We start from the raw sequence: 17,513 nt of genomic DNA on the forward strand, positions 1-17,513 counted from the left end.
ACCAGGAGGTTTAGAGCCTGATTGAAGCGTATAAAAAGGATTTGAAACCAAAGACTTCACCATGAGCACGTGAGACATGCGTACCTGTCGGCTGATGAAGGAAGTCTCTGCAGGAAGAGAACCGTAGTTGAATCACTTATGCTTATTTGAATTTATGGTTTAGTCCTTTAGCAGCATTCCGCTACATGGGCTAGTTTGATTGAGCCCATTACAAGTGCATGGACCAGTGGACCTAAAAAATCATTCTCGTTATAATTTTTGTGGAGTAGGGTGGTGGGGTGGTTGATTTGGCTTATGGGGGCATGTCTATCACATGACTAGAGGAGGAATGTAAAACAAGCCGATTTGTGCTTTAATCATGTGTTCTCCAGAACTGTCCACTTTTCTCTCAACAAGAACAGGTAAATAATGAGCGGTGTGTCTTTACTTTATTGAAAGAAGACAAAAGAAAATATCACATTTATCATTTGTGCACATGAATCATGTTACATATGTGATAAACAATAATGTAGAGAACATCTTCACTAAAAGTAAAATTTACTTCAGGTCACATCCAGGAAATAAACTTTTATTCTGTAAAACATAAATGAGTGGAGGGAATGATGATGAGATAAACTGAGATCACTGAGGTTTATTATTACATGTTTTCAGGTGTAAAAACAACTTAAACTGTGAAAACAAACTCTTTTCTCTGCATTTTTTTTAAGACGGCCAGAGCGGGGAGGAAAACCTCTAAAATGCACCTCAGACACAGATTGGTAGGAACCAGAGTCTCGTTATACTTGATGTGCTGCTCTTTAGGTTCTTTAGTACTTAACATGACTGTTGTGTGAATGTTGCTCACAAACATCTGATAATGAATCAGATTCATCATTTTGACCGAGTTTCTCCTTTCATCAGTGATGACCAGAATTTTACGTTCTCTACGTGCTTGGCTGTAGAACCTACTTCCTGATTCTTCCTCATCAGTTAGTGGTTTGTTGTACACCATGACATTTTCAGTTACAAAAAATGGGTACTCTTTGTTTTCCACCATGTTTCTAATTGAGATGTTCTCAAGAACCTTGTTTAACTCTTTCTCACTCCCATCACATTGTTTCATTGCCCAATTCACAAGAACTCGCTCCTGCACTTTCTTCTAAGCTTTTCATTGTCCTTGTTCGTAGCTGAAGGTGCAGAACTACTGGCTAAGGGGTTCTTTTCCCACCTCACATGCCTGTAAATGATTCGACGGGTTGTAGTCTGTGTTCCTCTGAAAAAACAAATCCAGTAAACTTAAAGGGAATGTAGTGTCGTTCATTACATCAAGGAACCACCCAAGTTCATCGTTGTTTTTAATCTTATCCATGTCATCAGCATAAAAACACACTCTTTTTCAGCTTCTTATTTTTCAGATAATCCTCCAGAGCCTTCATTTCACCTTGATCGAGCTTCTTCTCCAGGTCATCAATCAGATTCTGGCTGTTTTTGGGATCAGAGACCCATTCGTCCAGTTTGGCCATGGTGGATACAGACCTGAGATCTGTTTTAAATTTAGACAATTTTCAGATAGTAAAAAAATCATCAACATAAAACATTTATTGTAAGATAACTAATGCCAAGTTCACACTACACGACTTTCCGAGTTATCAGGTCGCTGTACAGTTCACACTACATGACTGGATCTCTTGTAACCGGGAGTCTTTCAGGTGTGTCTGTATTTCACACTACAGGACTGATCGGTGATAGGGGGTTTCACACTACACCATCTATCACCAACTGGATCACCAACTTCTCTGGTCTCCCAAACTACGTTTTGTCACGAAAACACACGTGAGAAGTGACAAGGGGTTTAATGATACCACGTCCAAAAATACACTCAACAAGTAGCGAGCGATCAAAGTTTGTGTGCTGATGTGCAGCGTAAAATCAAAGAGGAAAAATAAATGAATCTGAGTGGATTTGGCAACACGACCAGCATGGATTGTTCTATAGTGAGTTGGAGGTTAATAAATATTGTTTGCAATGCAGCGTGGGTGTTTTGTAGAGAACAATAAGGTCAGAAATACTGTAAAACTCGTGTGTGTGCTGATGTATTCTGATATCAACTATATTACACCCCTGTACCACCTGTTAACACTCCTCCCCTGCGTTTCCCCTCACACCAGATCTTGCGTTCTTATTGGCTGTTCAACACTCACTGCCAGTTGGGCAACTCAGATCAGATATCTGACATACTAGAAATCTCGCTTTGACGAAAGCCGAGTTGTTCCCGAGCCGGCAAATCTAGCGCTGACCAGTCGCGAACGAAAATCAGGGCAAAAATCGTGTAGTGTGAACCAGGCATAAACGCACATGTACACCTACAGTGCTGTAAGAACCTTTTGGCTCCCCGTCTGTTTGAAAGTCTCAGTTACTGTATGTTTGTCACACTGAATGATTTCAGCTAAAGAAATAAAACATGAAATGAAACAAGTTGAGGCGCAGAGAACTTCTGAATAGAATTGCTGTACAGCGTTCTCTTTGTGTAACAGAGTTTCAGGTTGTATTTCTCAAAGCAGAGGCGATTTTCTGAAGTACTCCCGAGCCTAAGTGGCTGTATTTATCACAGTATCATGACTGTTTCTCATGCAATGATATCTGATAGCCCATTTTGTCCAAAAGGATTCTTGAACAGGTTCGGTTCAGGCTTCTTAAAACCTTGGTGCTTTTTAAAGAACTGGTAGCGTTTCCACCAGTAATTGGGAGCCGCAATGCGTCATAAACAGTGGGCGTGGCATGAGAAAAGTAACAGTACTAACACAATGGTGTAGCAGGTAGATTACCTGTGAGTGTTTGTGCTGTTTTTATAATTATCTATTAATATAATGAACTATTAAAAGATTTAGAAGGCGACTAGGTGTGAGACGATTGGTGAACCATTTGAAGGTTTCGTACATTTAACAGTGACTTCCACCCTCGACCCTCGATGGACTGAGACTGAGAATACACTGAATCTTTTCACAATATTATGTAGGGTAGATGGTGAATGACCCAAATTATTTGCAATCTTGCTTTGAGAAATGTTGTTTTTGTACTGACTGGCAATTCCTAATAAAGTTTTGAAGTTTTGAGCCATGACAGAAGCCCCCAGTTATAATATTTATAATATTTTTGAACTTACTTAGTGCAGCCATAGCTACATTAGTCTGGATCCTGCACATAATGAAAAAAAAAATTCAATAAAATACAGACTAAACCATAAATACAGCATGAAAAAGAATTTGCTCCTTCCTGATTTATTTAATTTTAGCGTATTTGTTTAAATAATACAGTTCTTGTCTTGTACTGTATATAAAATCAAATGACCCAGTGTGGAAAAATCTGGTCCTCAGACTTGGCACAGTTTTTTCCCCAAATACCCTGATACAACCCTCCTATTTCTGTCCGGGCTTGGGACCTGCGCTAAGATCGCAATCTCTGAATCCATGGTACATAAAACAAATCTTGTTTTTGGACTATTTTAATTGAACACAGGTTTAAAAAAATTTTTATCAAAATTGAAAAAAATTGTCAGTTTTCCCTCTGGTTTAACTTGGGTTTGTATTGTGTGTGTGTGTGTGTGTGTGTGTGTGTGTGTGTGTGTGTGTGTGTGTGTGTGTGTGTAATAGAGAGGTTTTCCTTCACAGTGTCTCAGTTAGGATTGAATTCTGTGCACTTTGGCGCCGGTTACACAGCAGCGCTGCCTCCTCCAACACGTGTGAAGTTCTCTGTAGATTTCCTGTGTGTGTGTGTGGGTGTATTTTACTTTAAAGTTTTACTATTTTTAAATCTATTTAACAAGTCTTGGTTTATTTAAACTTGCTTTCATGCTCTGGTCATTATTTTTGTCACACTAATGTCACAGAAAGCCAAACAGAATCGTCAATAATGTGTTTCAGGCATCCACATACTTTTTATTTGTTTTATTTCCAGCGACAGAATCAACACAAAAAAAACTTTAAGAACATGGAAAATATAAACATAAAACTGTAAACTTTTCAGCTAATCATATTTCTAGACTAAACAGAGTTTTTACTTTCCGTCTAATGAAAGTTATGCCTGGTTCACACTACACGACTTTTGCCCAGATTTTCTGGTCGGCGCTCGGGAGCAACTCGGCGTTCGCTCTGCGATTGAAACTCGACTCTCAATCGCTATGTGTGAACTACTCAACAACTCGATCCAAACGACTGAAGAGAGATATCTAGCATGTCAGATATTTGAATCTGAGTTGCCCGACTGGCAATGAGTGCTGTGTCAAACAGCCAATGGGAACGCAAAATACGGTGTGAGGGGAAACGCAGGGGAGGAGTGTAAACAGGTGGGACAGGGGCGTAATATAGTTTATATCAGAATACATCAGCACACACACAACCTTTACAGTATTTCTGACCTTATCGTTCTCTACAAAACACCCACGCTGCATTGCAAACAATATTTATTAACCTCCAACTCACTACAGAACAATCCATGCTGGTCGTGTTGCCAAATCCACTCAGATTCATTTATTTTTCTCTTTGATTTTACGCTGCACATCAGCACACAAACTTTGATCGCTCGCTACTTGTTGACGTGCATTTTTGGACGTGGTATCATTAAACCCCTCGTCACTTCTCACGTTTGTTTTTGTGACAGAACGTAGTTTGGGAGAGCAGAGAAGCTCGCCTGCGATTCCAGTTGGTGATAGATGGTGTAGTGTGTGAAACCCCCTATCACCCATCAGTCGTGTAGTGTAAAATACACACCGACCTGAAAGACTCCCGATTACAAGAGATCCAGTCGTGTAGTGAGAACTGTACAGCGACCTGACCACTTGGAAAGTCGTGTAGTGTGAACATAAGTAAACTTAAAACACCAATTAATCTTCATTATTAAACCTGTAGAGCTTTAAAAACACAAAGTTCTGATTTTAGAAGCTGTTGTTTGTGGTAAATCTTCACTTACCTTTCAGGTGGCTGGATTGTAGAGCTCAGAAGTAACTTCCTTATTCTATTATTCTCACACTAGTGGTGGGTGGATCGATCCAAATATCGATAGTATCGATACCAACGTTGGTACTGGAATCGGATCGATACCAACGTGATGGGATCGATACTTACGTTTCAGTTTTTTTCTCGGCTACATTCAGTACCTTTCTCCCGTTTTATCAAAAATTGGACTTGTGTGTGTGTGTGTGTGTGTGTGTGTGTGTGTGTGCAAACTAGAGCTGGGTGGTTCCTGAATCACCCGGGTTAATGATTCGAATCTTTGTACTGAATCAGGAATCACGAGTCTGAGATGTCAATGAACCTGGATCCTATAAGTCCTCTGACTGGCTGCTGTTAAGTACACAAGACCAGTGATCAGACTCACGGAAACACCGGGATGATTTGGCTGAACCGGCTTCACTCCAGTCCGTGAATCTCAGTAATAAGATAAATATTCTGATAAACAAGCGGTTAAACACACTGGTGTTCGTTATGTGGCTGATTTTATGCACGTTATTATTATTATTATTATTATTATTATTATTATTATTATTATTATTATTATCAGTAGTAGTGATGTAGATTAGTAATGCAGCATATTTCCTTGTAAGCAGAACAACAACAAAATATAGTTATATTATTATTATTATTATTAACATGCAAATGCTTACAGACTACTTAATTACTGTACCACTTAAGGAGTATCATAGCCCCCATGGTAATTTATTGACTGTTTGTTTTTGTGCCACTGTGGCTGCCTGACTGGGTGAAGTTAAAATGGCAATTTATTGTTGACCATCCCCCTTGAACCCTTGACCCATTAATATACCCATCTGATTGCTAGGTGAGTCCACCCCCCTCTCCCCCATGATCAAGATTCCACTTAGAAAAAAGTGTCAACTTGTCACTGACAGGAGAAGTGTGAGGAGACAAGAGAATTAAGAGAGAAGGATTTATTTACAGAAGACAAGAGCACGGAGGACAAGTGATATCTAGATGCATTTTCATGCAGTAAATCAATCGCAATCAAGATGTCAGTAAAGTGACTCAAGTGACTCAAATGACTCAAGTGAACCGGATCACATTACTGAGTGACTCAGATTAACCTGAGTCCATAAAATGAACCGAATTTAGCACCACTATCTTTTACATATTATGCCTGGTTCACACTACACGATTTTTGCCCTGATTTTCGCTCGGCGAAAACAAAAGAATATCACATTTATCATTTGTGCACATGAATCATGTTACATATGTGATAAAGAGTAATGTAGAGAACATCTTCACTAAAAGTAAAAATCATCAAAGCGTTTTGAAGATTGTACATTTACTTCAGGTCACATCCAGGAAATAAACTTTTACTCTATAAAACATAAATAAATGAACAGAATGATGTTCCACGTGCACTGAGATGAACTGAGATCACTGAGGTTTATTATTACTCGTTTGTTTTCTGGTGTGAAAACTTCTCTTTTCTCTGTTTTTTTTTTAAGACGGCCAGAGCGGGGAGGAAAACCTCTAAAATGCACCTCAGACACAGATTGGTAGGAACCAGAGTCTCGTTATACTTGATGTGCTGCTCTTTAGGTTCTTCGGGCCTTAACATGATTGTTGTGTCAATGTCACACAAAAACATCTGATAATTAATCAGATTCATCATTTTGACCGAGTTTCTCTTTTCATCAGTGATGACCAGGATTTTTTTGTTTGTCAATTTCTACTTTATTGTACTTCATGAGGTTTTTTTGTTCTTCAGTTAGTGGTTCGTTGTACACCATGACTTTTTCTGCTACAAGAAATGGGTACTCACTGTGTTCTACCACATTTCTTATTGAGATGTTCTCAAGAACCTTGCTTAACTCTTTCTCACTCCCATCACATAGTTTCATTGCCCAATCCAGAAGAACTCGGTGCTGTGTTTCCTTTCTTCTAAGCTTTTCATTGTCCTTGTTCAGAGCTGAAGGTGCAGAACTACTGGCTGAGGGTTCTTCTCCAACTTTTTATTTATTTTCCAACTCACAAATATGGTCATATTCTAGATGTCATCTGTTCTAATAATGGGATTGTCAGTAAATTCTCTGGGCACTCTACCGGCCTATCTGATCACCTCTTTATTTCCTTCTGTGCCTCCTTACCCGTTCCCAAGTCTCATCCCAAACTGCTACGTTCATACTGAAATCTCTCTGCTGCTGATCCCTCTTCCCTGTCTACTCTTCTTAGTGTGTCTCATTTCAATGACATCTGTTTACTTCACTCTCTCGATGAGGCTACACTATCATACAACACAACACTGGCAAGGATTTTTGACACCCTGGCACCGATTAAGTCCCGGTTTGTGCCTTCCTCTCATTCTGCACCCTGGTTCAACGGCGAGCTTCGTGCCCTCAAAACGTTGGGTCGGCGCCTAGAGCGGCGTTATAAGAAATCTGGCCTCACGGTTCATTTTTTGGCATTTACGGACCACGTGGCCGATTATAAAGCGGCCCTAAATAAAGCTCGCTGTTTGTACTACACTGAGGTGTTTAAAAAAGCTGGTCAAAATCCTAAACGGCTGTTCACCACAGTCAAAAAACTAGTATGCCCCCCCAGTGACCCAGTTGTCCCTTCCCCTGGTTTGTGTGAGGCCTTCCTTAACTTTTTTAGTGACAAGGTGTCAACTATCTATAGGGGGCTTCAGGGTGCACCTGCATATGCCCCATCCCATCTTTCGCTGGTGCCTGGTTCTGAACTTTTCTCTTTGTTCCTACCAGTTGATTTTGCTGAAGTTTCACAAATCATCACTAAGTCAAAGTCTACCACATCCGCCCGTCTAGACCCAATCCCTACCTTCCTCCTTCAGTCCTCTGTGCCTGCTTTTGCTGCCCCTATCTGTCACATGGTCAATTTATCACTTTCTTCTGGCTATGTTCCTCCATCATGGAAACTCGCTGCAGTCGAAAGAGTCGTGGCATCCCAGCTGCTTGATTTCTTAAATTCTAATCACCTGCTCGAAGATTTTCAATCTGGTTTCCGTCCATATCATAGTACAGAGACTGCATTGCTTTGCGTTTTAAATGACCTCCTTCTGTTCGCTGACAAAAGGCTGGTCTCTATGCTTCTACTTCTCGAACTCACTGCCGCATTTGATACTATAAACCACACTATTCTTCTGTCCAGACTGTCCAATATTGGTCTTTCCGGCCTGCCACTTGCATGGTTTAAATCATACCTCTCTGACAGGCAACATTTTGTGCAGCTAGGGTGCCATGTCTCAAATAATGCATACATACATCAGGGTGTGCCGCAGGGCTCGGTCCTTGGACCATTGCTATTTATTCTATACATCTCTCCCCTGGGTGAAATTTTCCGAAATCACGGGTTAAAATTCCACTGCTACACGGACGACACACAGATTTATCTTAGCCTTAGGCCCTCTGATCCCTTTCCTCCTACTGCTCTCTCCAGGTGTCTTCAAGATCTCATCCTATGGCTGCGGGTGAATTATCTTCAATTAAATACTGATAAAACTGAGCTTCTGTATATTGGCTCGAAAGCTGCACTTTCCTCTTTCTCTTGCCCTGTTCTTCTCATTGGGAACACCTCTGTTTTTCCTGCTGCTACTGCACGGAACCTTGGTGTGACAGTCGACCCTCTCCTAACTTTTCAGCCCTACATCCGCTCCATCACAAAGTCTGCTTACTTCCACCTACGTAACATTTCTCGTCTTCGCCCCATGATTTCACCTCAGACAGCAGAGCTTTTGGTCCATGCTTTTGTTACTTCTCGGCTGGACTATTGCAACTCACTGCTCTATGGTCTTCCTAACAAGTCGATACGCCCTCTACAACTTATTCAAAATGCTGCGGCCAGGATCCTCACATCCACTCGAAAACACGACTATATCACCCCGGTTTTGGAGCAATTGCATTGGCTCCCTGTGCATAAACGCCTCCAATTTAAAATACTACTCCTTACTTTTAAAGCCCTTCATGGACTTGCCCCGGTCTACCTCTACCATCTGCTGACACCTTACAAACCCAGGCGTTCACTCAGGTCCTCCAATGCTGGCCTGCTGGCCACACCTAGATTTAGGCTGTCAACCTTGGGTGGCAGATCATTTAGTGTGGCTGCCCCCACTCTGTGGAACGCTCTCCCTTCTTCTCTTCGCTCTGTCTCTTCACTTCCACAATTTACATCTCTGTTAAAAACCCATCTCTTCAATTAACTATGTTTTCTTTTGTACCTCACTGAACTGTTTATTGTTCGATGTAAAGCGACCTTGGGTATCTTGAAAGGCGCTATATAAATTTAAAGTATTATTATTATTATTCTCCCACCTCACACACCTGTAAATGATTCGGTAGGTCTGTGTCCTTCTGAAAAAACAAATCCAGTAAACCTAAAGGGAATTTAGTACCGTTCATCACATCAAGGAACCACCCAAGTTCATCGTTGTTTCTAATCTTATCCATGTCATCAGCAGTGAGACACAGGGTGTGTTCGAAAAGCTAGTGTGCTGTCTACATAGGCAGCATTTTACGTCATCCTGTGCGCGCTCCCGAGAAGGAGGCTGTTCGAAATCCTAGATGCCTTAAAATCCTCACTTCTGAGGCATCTTATTATTTCAATGTTATTTTGGCTCAAGAACGAGTGAGCTCCGACGCTGCCTTAGTGATCAAGACAATCCCAGCATTCATGGCTGACGGGGCGGAGAAACGAATGGAGTTATTTTCAAACGTAAATAAAATATTACTGATTTTTAACTTGTATAAACTTGTACCGAGTGTTTTTATTTGCAAGTTCGGGCTTGTCAGGAAATTTAACCGTTATCGGTACATGAAGGGAGATGTTATTGACGTTAGCGTGCTGTGCTACCTCAGTTTATTGGTTTTAATGGCAAGATGCTAAATGCTAAACGTGAAATGCTAAACCCGATGTTATCGCTATCTAAGTAGTGCGTTCGAATAACCTGCCTTTTAAGTCACTGACTTATTAGAATACTCTCTACTAAGTCAGCTGCCTATGTAGACAGTAAGACAGCAAGGCAGCTCCCTAGGTTTTCGAACACACCCACAGACTCTTTTTCAGCTTCATGTCTTTCAGATAATCCTCCAGACCCTCCATTATACCCTGAGCGAGCTTCTCCTTCAGGTCATCAATCAGGTTTTGGCTGATTCTGGGATCAGAGACCCATTCTTCCAGTTTGGCAGTGGTGGATACAGACCTGAGATCTGTTTCAAATTGGATAGTGAAAAACCATCAATATAAAACATTTATTTTTAATTGACTAAAGCAAACAGTAACTGACTGTTTCTCATGCAATATCTGAGGGCATGAAAGTCTCGTACATTTAAAAGTGGCTTCCAGCCTTGCCCTACATCGACTGAGATTGTGAGTTCCCTGAATCTTTTTACAATATTATGTAGGGTAGATGGTGAATGACCCACATTATTTGCAATCTTGCTTTGAGAAATGTTTTTTTTTAACTGACTGGCAATTCTGAATAAAGTTTAGAAGTTTTGAGCCATGGCAGAACCCCTCAGTTTTATTATTTATAATATTTATAATATTTCTGAACTTACTTATTGCACCCATAGCTTCGTCAGTCTGGATCCTGCACATAACGAGAAAAAAAATTAATAAAACTAAACTTTGTGAATCCATGGTACATAAAAACAATAAAAATTTATTATATAAAAATCTTGTCTTTGGACTTTTTTAATTGCACGCAAGTTTTAAAAATGGAAATAATCGTTGTTTCACTGAACTGAGGTAGAATAGAGGTGATTCTTCACAGGGTGTCAGTTAGGATTGAATTCTGTGCAATTTGGCGGCCTCTGCCGGTTACACACAGCGCTGCCTCTTCAGACACGTGTGAAGTTCTCTGTAGGTTTCCTGTAGTTCGTGGGTGTGGGTTATTTTACTTTAAAGTTTTACTATTTTTAAATCTAATTAACAAATCTTGGTTTATTTAAACTTGCTCTCATGCTCTGGTCATTATTTTTGTCACACTAATGTTACAGAAAGCCAAACAAAAACGTCAATAATTAGTTTCAGGCGTCCACATACTTTTTATTTGTTTTTATTTCCAATAAGTGACAGAATCAACACAAAAAACTTAAATAAAAGGGAAAAATTTAACATGAAACTGTACATTTTGCAGCTAATCATATCTCTTGACTACATAGAATCTGTCTGATGTAAGTAAGTAAACTTAAAACAGTAAATAATCTCCATTATTAAACCTGTAGAGCTTTAAAAACACAAAGTTTTGATTTTAGAAGCTGATCTCTGTGGTAAATCTTCACTTACCTTTGTGGTGGTTGGATTGTGGAGCTCTGTGTTAGTTTACCGAGGTTCTTGTGACCCTCACTGCGGTTGGAATAATAAAGTGTGTGGACGTCATAATGAGGCAAAGTCCAACACTGCTGAAAACTACTGGAATCATATCATGACATGAGTGATAAAAAAGATAAAATGCTCAGTTTTATTCTTGGGATTTTATTAATATTAACAGCTGATCTTATACAGTGACTGAATTAGTGGAACATAAACTTTAAAACGTTCAGCTTCAGTTTTCTGTGCAGGACACCAAAGTACACAGTGGCAGCTTGGCAGTGGTGGGGCTTAAACCAGTGACCTTTTGATCTAGTACCTTTACTACTGAGCTACCACTGCCCTGTCAAACCTAAAAAAACATAAAAAATGAGATTTCTTTTCTTCTTTCGGCTGCTCCTGTATGTAGGAGTCGTGTGTGATTAAAAACCCTGGTACGATGTTCTTCTGTTGGAATGCGGTCTCAGAAGGTTGGAATGATTTTTTCAGTCTGTCTGATATTAAAAGTAGTTTGATTTGAAACTTCTGTGTGACAAATATGCAAAAATAGGAGAAATTTTACAGCTTTGTGCAGGTATTGTTTTAAAAATCAATAAAAGAAATAAAAAAACAGTAAATATTTTTTTTCTGAGTATTTTCAGCACAGACGTCCTTAATCAGCCAGTCGACGAGTGTGGAAACAAAACAATGGATTAAAAAACATTCATGATCGGGGCTGCAGTGTGAAGCCGTGAACGTTAAAGACTCAAAATATTGAGAAATAATCAAAATCTTGGATTATATCTGAACAAATGGACGTATTTTCCCAGCGTAAGATGACAGTTTGGGTTTGTAACCTAGGCAAAACTCCTGTTCCATGTACTGTTCTCTGATCCTCCACAAATACACTAACGAGGATTTTCTTTCCGCCCTTGGATCGTTTTCAGATACGAGTCCAGTCTTTCTTTTCTTTGAATATTTTTGAACACAGCGAGAGCAGGAGCGAACACCTCCAGGATGCTCCTCAGGCAGCGATTTACAGGAACCTCGGACTCCTCAAAGCCGATCTGCTTCTCTTTAGGCTCTTTAGAACCTAAGAGGACAGTTTTCTGAATGTCACACACAAACATCTGATAATGGATCAGACTTGTGGTCTCTGTGGAGTTCTTCTTCTCATCCTTCACGACGATGATCTGTTCTTCACCAGTTTGTGGGTTCTTAAACACTGTGATGTTTTCAGCTATGAAGAACGGGTACTCGCTGTGTTCTACTACGTGTTTTACTGAGATACGGTCGAATAATTTCTTGAACTCCTCCTCACTGCCGCTGCATTGATTCATTAACCAGTTACAAAGCACAGTGCCGTACTGCTCGATTCTTCTGTTCGGCTGTCCTTCCACGTTCCTCCTCTTCTCTCTTTTTGGTTTTGGGTTCTTTAATGAAGACATGTTGGAGCAGTTGGCTTTCTTAAGCTCTTCACCCGTGTTCCTTAGTGTGTCCGTGCGTTTTTCTAGCCGTCCACCATCTGCGGACTGTAGTTGAAGGTCTCGGCTCCAAGTACTAGGGGGAACGTCTTCAAGCTTTGGAAAAATGATCATTCCTTGTGGTCCATCCGGCTCATCAAAATCATCTCCATGATTGTAACTGCTCTGCTGCTTATCTTCTGGCTCCAAACCTTCCACAACCAGACCCCCGCTCTTTCTTCAAATGAGGTATCGACTTTGTCCTGTAGCTTGGACTGTAGCTGGACAACTTGCTCTTTTTGGCAAACAGAGGAACATTGAAAAGGTTTTGAGAGGATGTTTGAGGAGGACAGTCAGTGTCGTCCATTTCCTGCTTTTCTTTTAATTCCCTGGTTCCTCCACTGCTTCTGACAGCTTGCTGAATCTGATCTGCGTTTTCTGTTGGGTGTGGAACGTCCGCTTTGAAGTCTAGGTCTGCGCTTTTGGACTCGTAATCCGTGACCTCCATGTTGTGTGTGTGACTGACATCAGTGACACCTTCACATATGAACACGTCCTCATTTGGGAACACAGTGTGAGGAAACACTCTGCTATTAAAACTTGAGCTGCATGAAGATCCGTATCCACTGCTGTTCAAATCATCTGCATTATGGTTTATGGAGTCGTCGTAATTACTGTACTGTTCAGGCTTTTTCTTGGCTGTTGAGGCCTTACTTCTGACCTTCTCAAAAAAGTGGTCAAGTGTATTTTTAGGAAATTTGGCTCCTTTAACGTCTGTAAGAAATGAACGAAGATCTTTTCTCTGTCTGATCTCGTTGATCTCTTTAGCAGTGAGACACAGACTCTTTTTCAGCTTTATGTCCTTCAGATAATCCTCCAAACCCTCCATTTCACCCTGAGCAAGCTTCTCCTTCAGGTCATTAACCAGTTTTTCACTGATTTTAGGATCAGAGACCCAGTCGTCCAGTTTGGCCATGGTGGATAAGGTCTTGAGATCTGTTTCAAAACCACACAAAGTTGTTGTTAATAAAATACACTTACATTTCCTGACTTGGTAGAGCATTTAAACAATTAATCATTAAAGATCAAATTAACAAAAATGTCAATGTGTGTGTTTACCAATTAATGTAAAACATTTACTAATAAAAAATCTTAAATGTCAGAATTGCAGCAATTTAATTCCACATCCGACTACAATCGACAGAAATCTTCAAAAGTAATAATAATAATAACAGTAATAATAATAGTAATAATAATAATGTTTTGATTATATAGCACCTTTCACAGTCTCAAGGTCACTTTACAGTAGAGGGAAAAACCAAAATACTGACTAAAAAGAAAAGTCTAGAGATTTAAAAAAGTGATATAAGAACAATCTTGGGGTGGAGAGTTTCAGGGCTTAGGAGCAACAGCACTGAAAGATCTGCCACCCTTGAGGACAGTTTAGTCAGAGGCGTAGAGAGGAACCTTCCACCGGAGGACCTTAAGGAGCGAGAGGGAGTGTAGGGGTGTAAGAGCTCTTAAACAAAAGCTGGGGCCAGACCATGGAGAGCTTTAAATGTAAGAAACAGAATTTTGAATTTGATGCATGATGTGATTGAAAGCCAGTGCAATTCTCTGATTTCAAACAGTGAAAGAGAAACTGGGAAAAAAACAGAGAAAAGACGAAAAGCAGATGAGAAGTGGCAGCAAGATGCGCACAACATACTCTGAACTCAGTACCTGGTGATGTTTGGAGATCACAATCTGTTTCATCCATGGCTTCATGGTTCTGGATTCTCTGTCTTTTTTCCTATGTGGGTTCACCAGAGAGAAAATGTGACTCTAATACAATTCTAAATGTCTATAAATCCCAGAGTTACAAACAGAACCGAAGCTTTCACCACGTTACTCACTCTCGAGTGGCTCGGTTCCGGAGTCTCTGTCTTTTCTGCTTTAAAATAAAAAGAACATGAATAACTGAGAATTCAGAAAATGTTCCATCTTTTTAATCTTCAGGATGAATCACACCGCATGAAGCTACTTACCCAGATCTTCCATCACATGAGACTCGTGTCTCTTCAGCCATTCTAATGTTAATTCATAGGCCTTACTGCTGTTCAGATGCTTATAAACTGTCCTCATCTGCTCCTCTTCTGGTTTCTGGCTACTGATCTCATTCAATGCTTCCTTAGAAATCACTTCCTTCTCAAGCAGACAATCAGCCAGACCGTTTACGCTCTTCACTCGGCCCACGATTTCACTCCTGTGGACCTTCAGGAACCGTTCGGCGGGGGACGCCATCTTCACCTGTTCAAAATCAACCACAATGTCGGTGCACTTTTTTATATTGAAGCATCTGTAATGGTTAAGTGGGTCAAACTGGTTAAGAGTAAGTCAGCATGAATCGAGCTTCAGCAACATTCACACCAAACTCCTCGCCCTGTGTCATGATGGACCTCACTCTCTCGATCTAAATAAATCTGAATCGTGAACTGGTTCTGTTCAGGCTTTTAAGAATCTCTGTACTATTCTGAGAACCGCCGGTGCTATTGGACCCGAGGATGTGTCACCAGCAGACGGGGCGCTGCACAATGCACGGCTGGAGTAAACATGAGCAAGAAGCCGAAGGAGTGCATAGATTACCTGTGAGGATTTGTGCAGCTGTTACAGATGTACAGGCAGTATGGATCAACTATTTGTGATAAGAGAACGTTCTTGTTCCTCTACAGCCTGACACGCCCTCAGATGTTGGCACGGCATGTTGAAGACAAAAAAGAGTGATTAGGTTTACAAACTAAAACACTGTTTGAAAATGGCTGTTTGTGCACAGAAATAAAGGAAAGGCCCTTCACCATACTGTTGCTATAAATATGAGAATATTTTATTTATTTGATGTTATTGATGTATAACTGATGTGCCTGTTAGAACCGTTAAAGAGTGAGAACAGCAAAAAAATCAGATTGTCCTATTTTCTATGCAAAATACTAATTCACTGGGCAAATGGCAGGAAACACCCTGGACAGGTCGCCAGTCCATCACAGAACACACACACACACACACGAGTAAATTTTGCAGCTCCAGTTGTTTTTGCGTGTGTGAGAGAAAACCCGGAGAACCTGATGGAAACCCACACTGACCCCTGCTCACCCAGCCTGCTAAGAAATCGAACCCAGGACTTTCTTGCTGTGACGCAACAGCACTACCCTTTGCGCCACTCTGCCACAAAAAATAATAATTTTGTTCATTGTTTATTACATGAATGTAACTGTTGGGTAGAAATGGCGTCAGTATAAACAAAATATGTCTTTTTCTCCACTTAGGGCTGTAATTCATGTTATTATCACAGTTCAGCAATATTCTTTTACATTAGATCAGTGCTTTTAGATCAGTGTTTCCTGTTTACATGGTTTCTTTCTAATAACACTGTGATATACAGCATCATAACTAACAAATGAATAGTTACATAAATAAATGAATCACTGAATATAAGGAGATGCACATTAATAGTCCAGAATTTTATCTTCAGGGGCAGTGATAGCTCAGTGGTTAAGGTACTGGACTAGTAATCAGAAGGTTGCCGGTTCAAGCCCCACCACTGCTAAGTTGCCACTGTTGGGCCCCTGAGCAAGACCATTAACCTCAACTGCTCAAAATCATGTTCAGGTCATAATTGTGAGTCGCTTTGGATAAAAGTGTCTGCTAAATGCCGAAAATGTAGATAAGAATCGTGTTTTTGGTGCAAGATATAAACTTTCACTTTCAGTTTAGTAACACATTTATTCATTATATTAGTTTAAGCATATTTTACACGACAGTGTTAATAAATTATTATTAACACGTAATAAATTAACAATAATAAATGTTTCATTTTGCAGCCGTAATAAAGAAAAGCATTTCTCACATCAGCAGCGTGAATATTAAACGTTCTTACCTGGCGGAGATCAGACTGTAGAGCAAAGAGGAAATGCCCTGCTCCTGATTGTGTCAGATAGAATAAAGGTAAAAAATGTCACACAGAGAGACGAACTTCAGACTCGTGTCAGGACTCGTCACGTGTGGGAGGAGAAACCAACATGGAACCTTCATTCATTTCTTTATTCAGACCTTCAACTGCTTTAGGGACAACTGTTTGAGGGACAGTGGTAGCCTAGTGGGTAGAGCTTTGGACTATCAACCGGAAGATTGGTGGTTCAAATCCAGGCTCTGCTATTCAGCCACTGTTGGGTCCTTGAGCAAGGCCCTTAACCCTGTCTGCTCCAGGGGTGCTGTATGATGGCTGACCCTGCGCTCTGACCCCAGCTCCCTGTACAACTGTATACGTATATATGACAAATAAAGTATATCTTCTTTTCATTGTCAGAGTCACAGTGGGTCAGGCACCATGCCCGGACACTGTGTGCAAGACATAAATGCGCTCTTTTAATAAAATGTGCTCCAATTCTCACAAACTCCAAAATCATGGAGGGGCACCACATACTAACGTTGGTTTTGAAAAAAAATGACCAACATGCTCATGATCAAATGTCCATATAGTTTCGACCACAGAGTATTTAATGGTATTTTTTTTCCTGTGAGTGAATTACTGTAATGCATACTTTAACCACAAAAACACACTGTTGTTTTTGGAAAGAATTACCAGTGAGGAGCAGGATTGGTGCTGTGGACTACTAACCGGGGTGCTTACACAGCATTGAAGACCCCGTCCACTTTTTATAGTCCCGTCTTCTCTCACCCAGCAGATTAGCGACTGATTTTGTCCGCTGCACCGCCTGCACTGCCGATTGTGCCTGCTAAGGGGCACCCAGAC

General features: G+C 40.5%; 1 protein-coding gene across 2 annotated transcripts; it reads right to left on the reverse strand.

Annotated features, from left to right (window-relative positions):
• Window positions 1-11,431: 11,431 nt before the first annotated feature.
• Window positions 11,432-16,649, reverse strand: LOC134307029 (uncharacterized). 2 transcript variants are annotated; one of them, XM_062990417.1, is made up of 5 exons: window positions 15,350-16,649; window positions 14,752-15,013; window positions 14,620-14,654; window positions 14,447-14,516; window positions 11,432-13,720 (listed from the first exon to the last, which is right to left on the reverse strand). In XM_062990417.1, exons 2-5 carry the CDS (start codon window positions 15,005-15,007, stop codon window positions 12,918-12,920), a joined length of 1,164 nt encoding a protein of 387 aa, XP_062846487.1. In that variant the 5' UTR covers window positions 15,008-15,013; window positions 15,350-16,649; the 3' UTR covers window positions 11,432-12,917. The 2 variants fall into 2 exon arrangements, with proteins under 2 accessions (XP_062846487.1, XP_062846486.1); XM_062990416.1 differs by having other exon boundaries at window positions 14,620-14,657.
• Window positions 16,650-17,513: the final 864 nt, after the last annotated feature.

The sequence above is a fragment of the Trichomycterus rosablanca genome, unplaced genomic scaffold (assembly GCF_030014385.1).
Source record: "Trichomycterus rosablanca isolate fTriRos1 unplaced genomic scaffold, fTriRos1.hap1 scaffold_236, whole genome shotgun sequence".
NCBI lineage: Eukaryota > Metazoa > Chordata > Actinopteri > Siluriformes > Trichomycteridae > Trichomycterus > Trichomycterus rosablanca.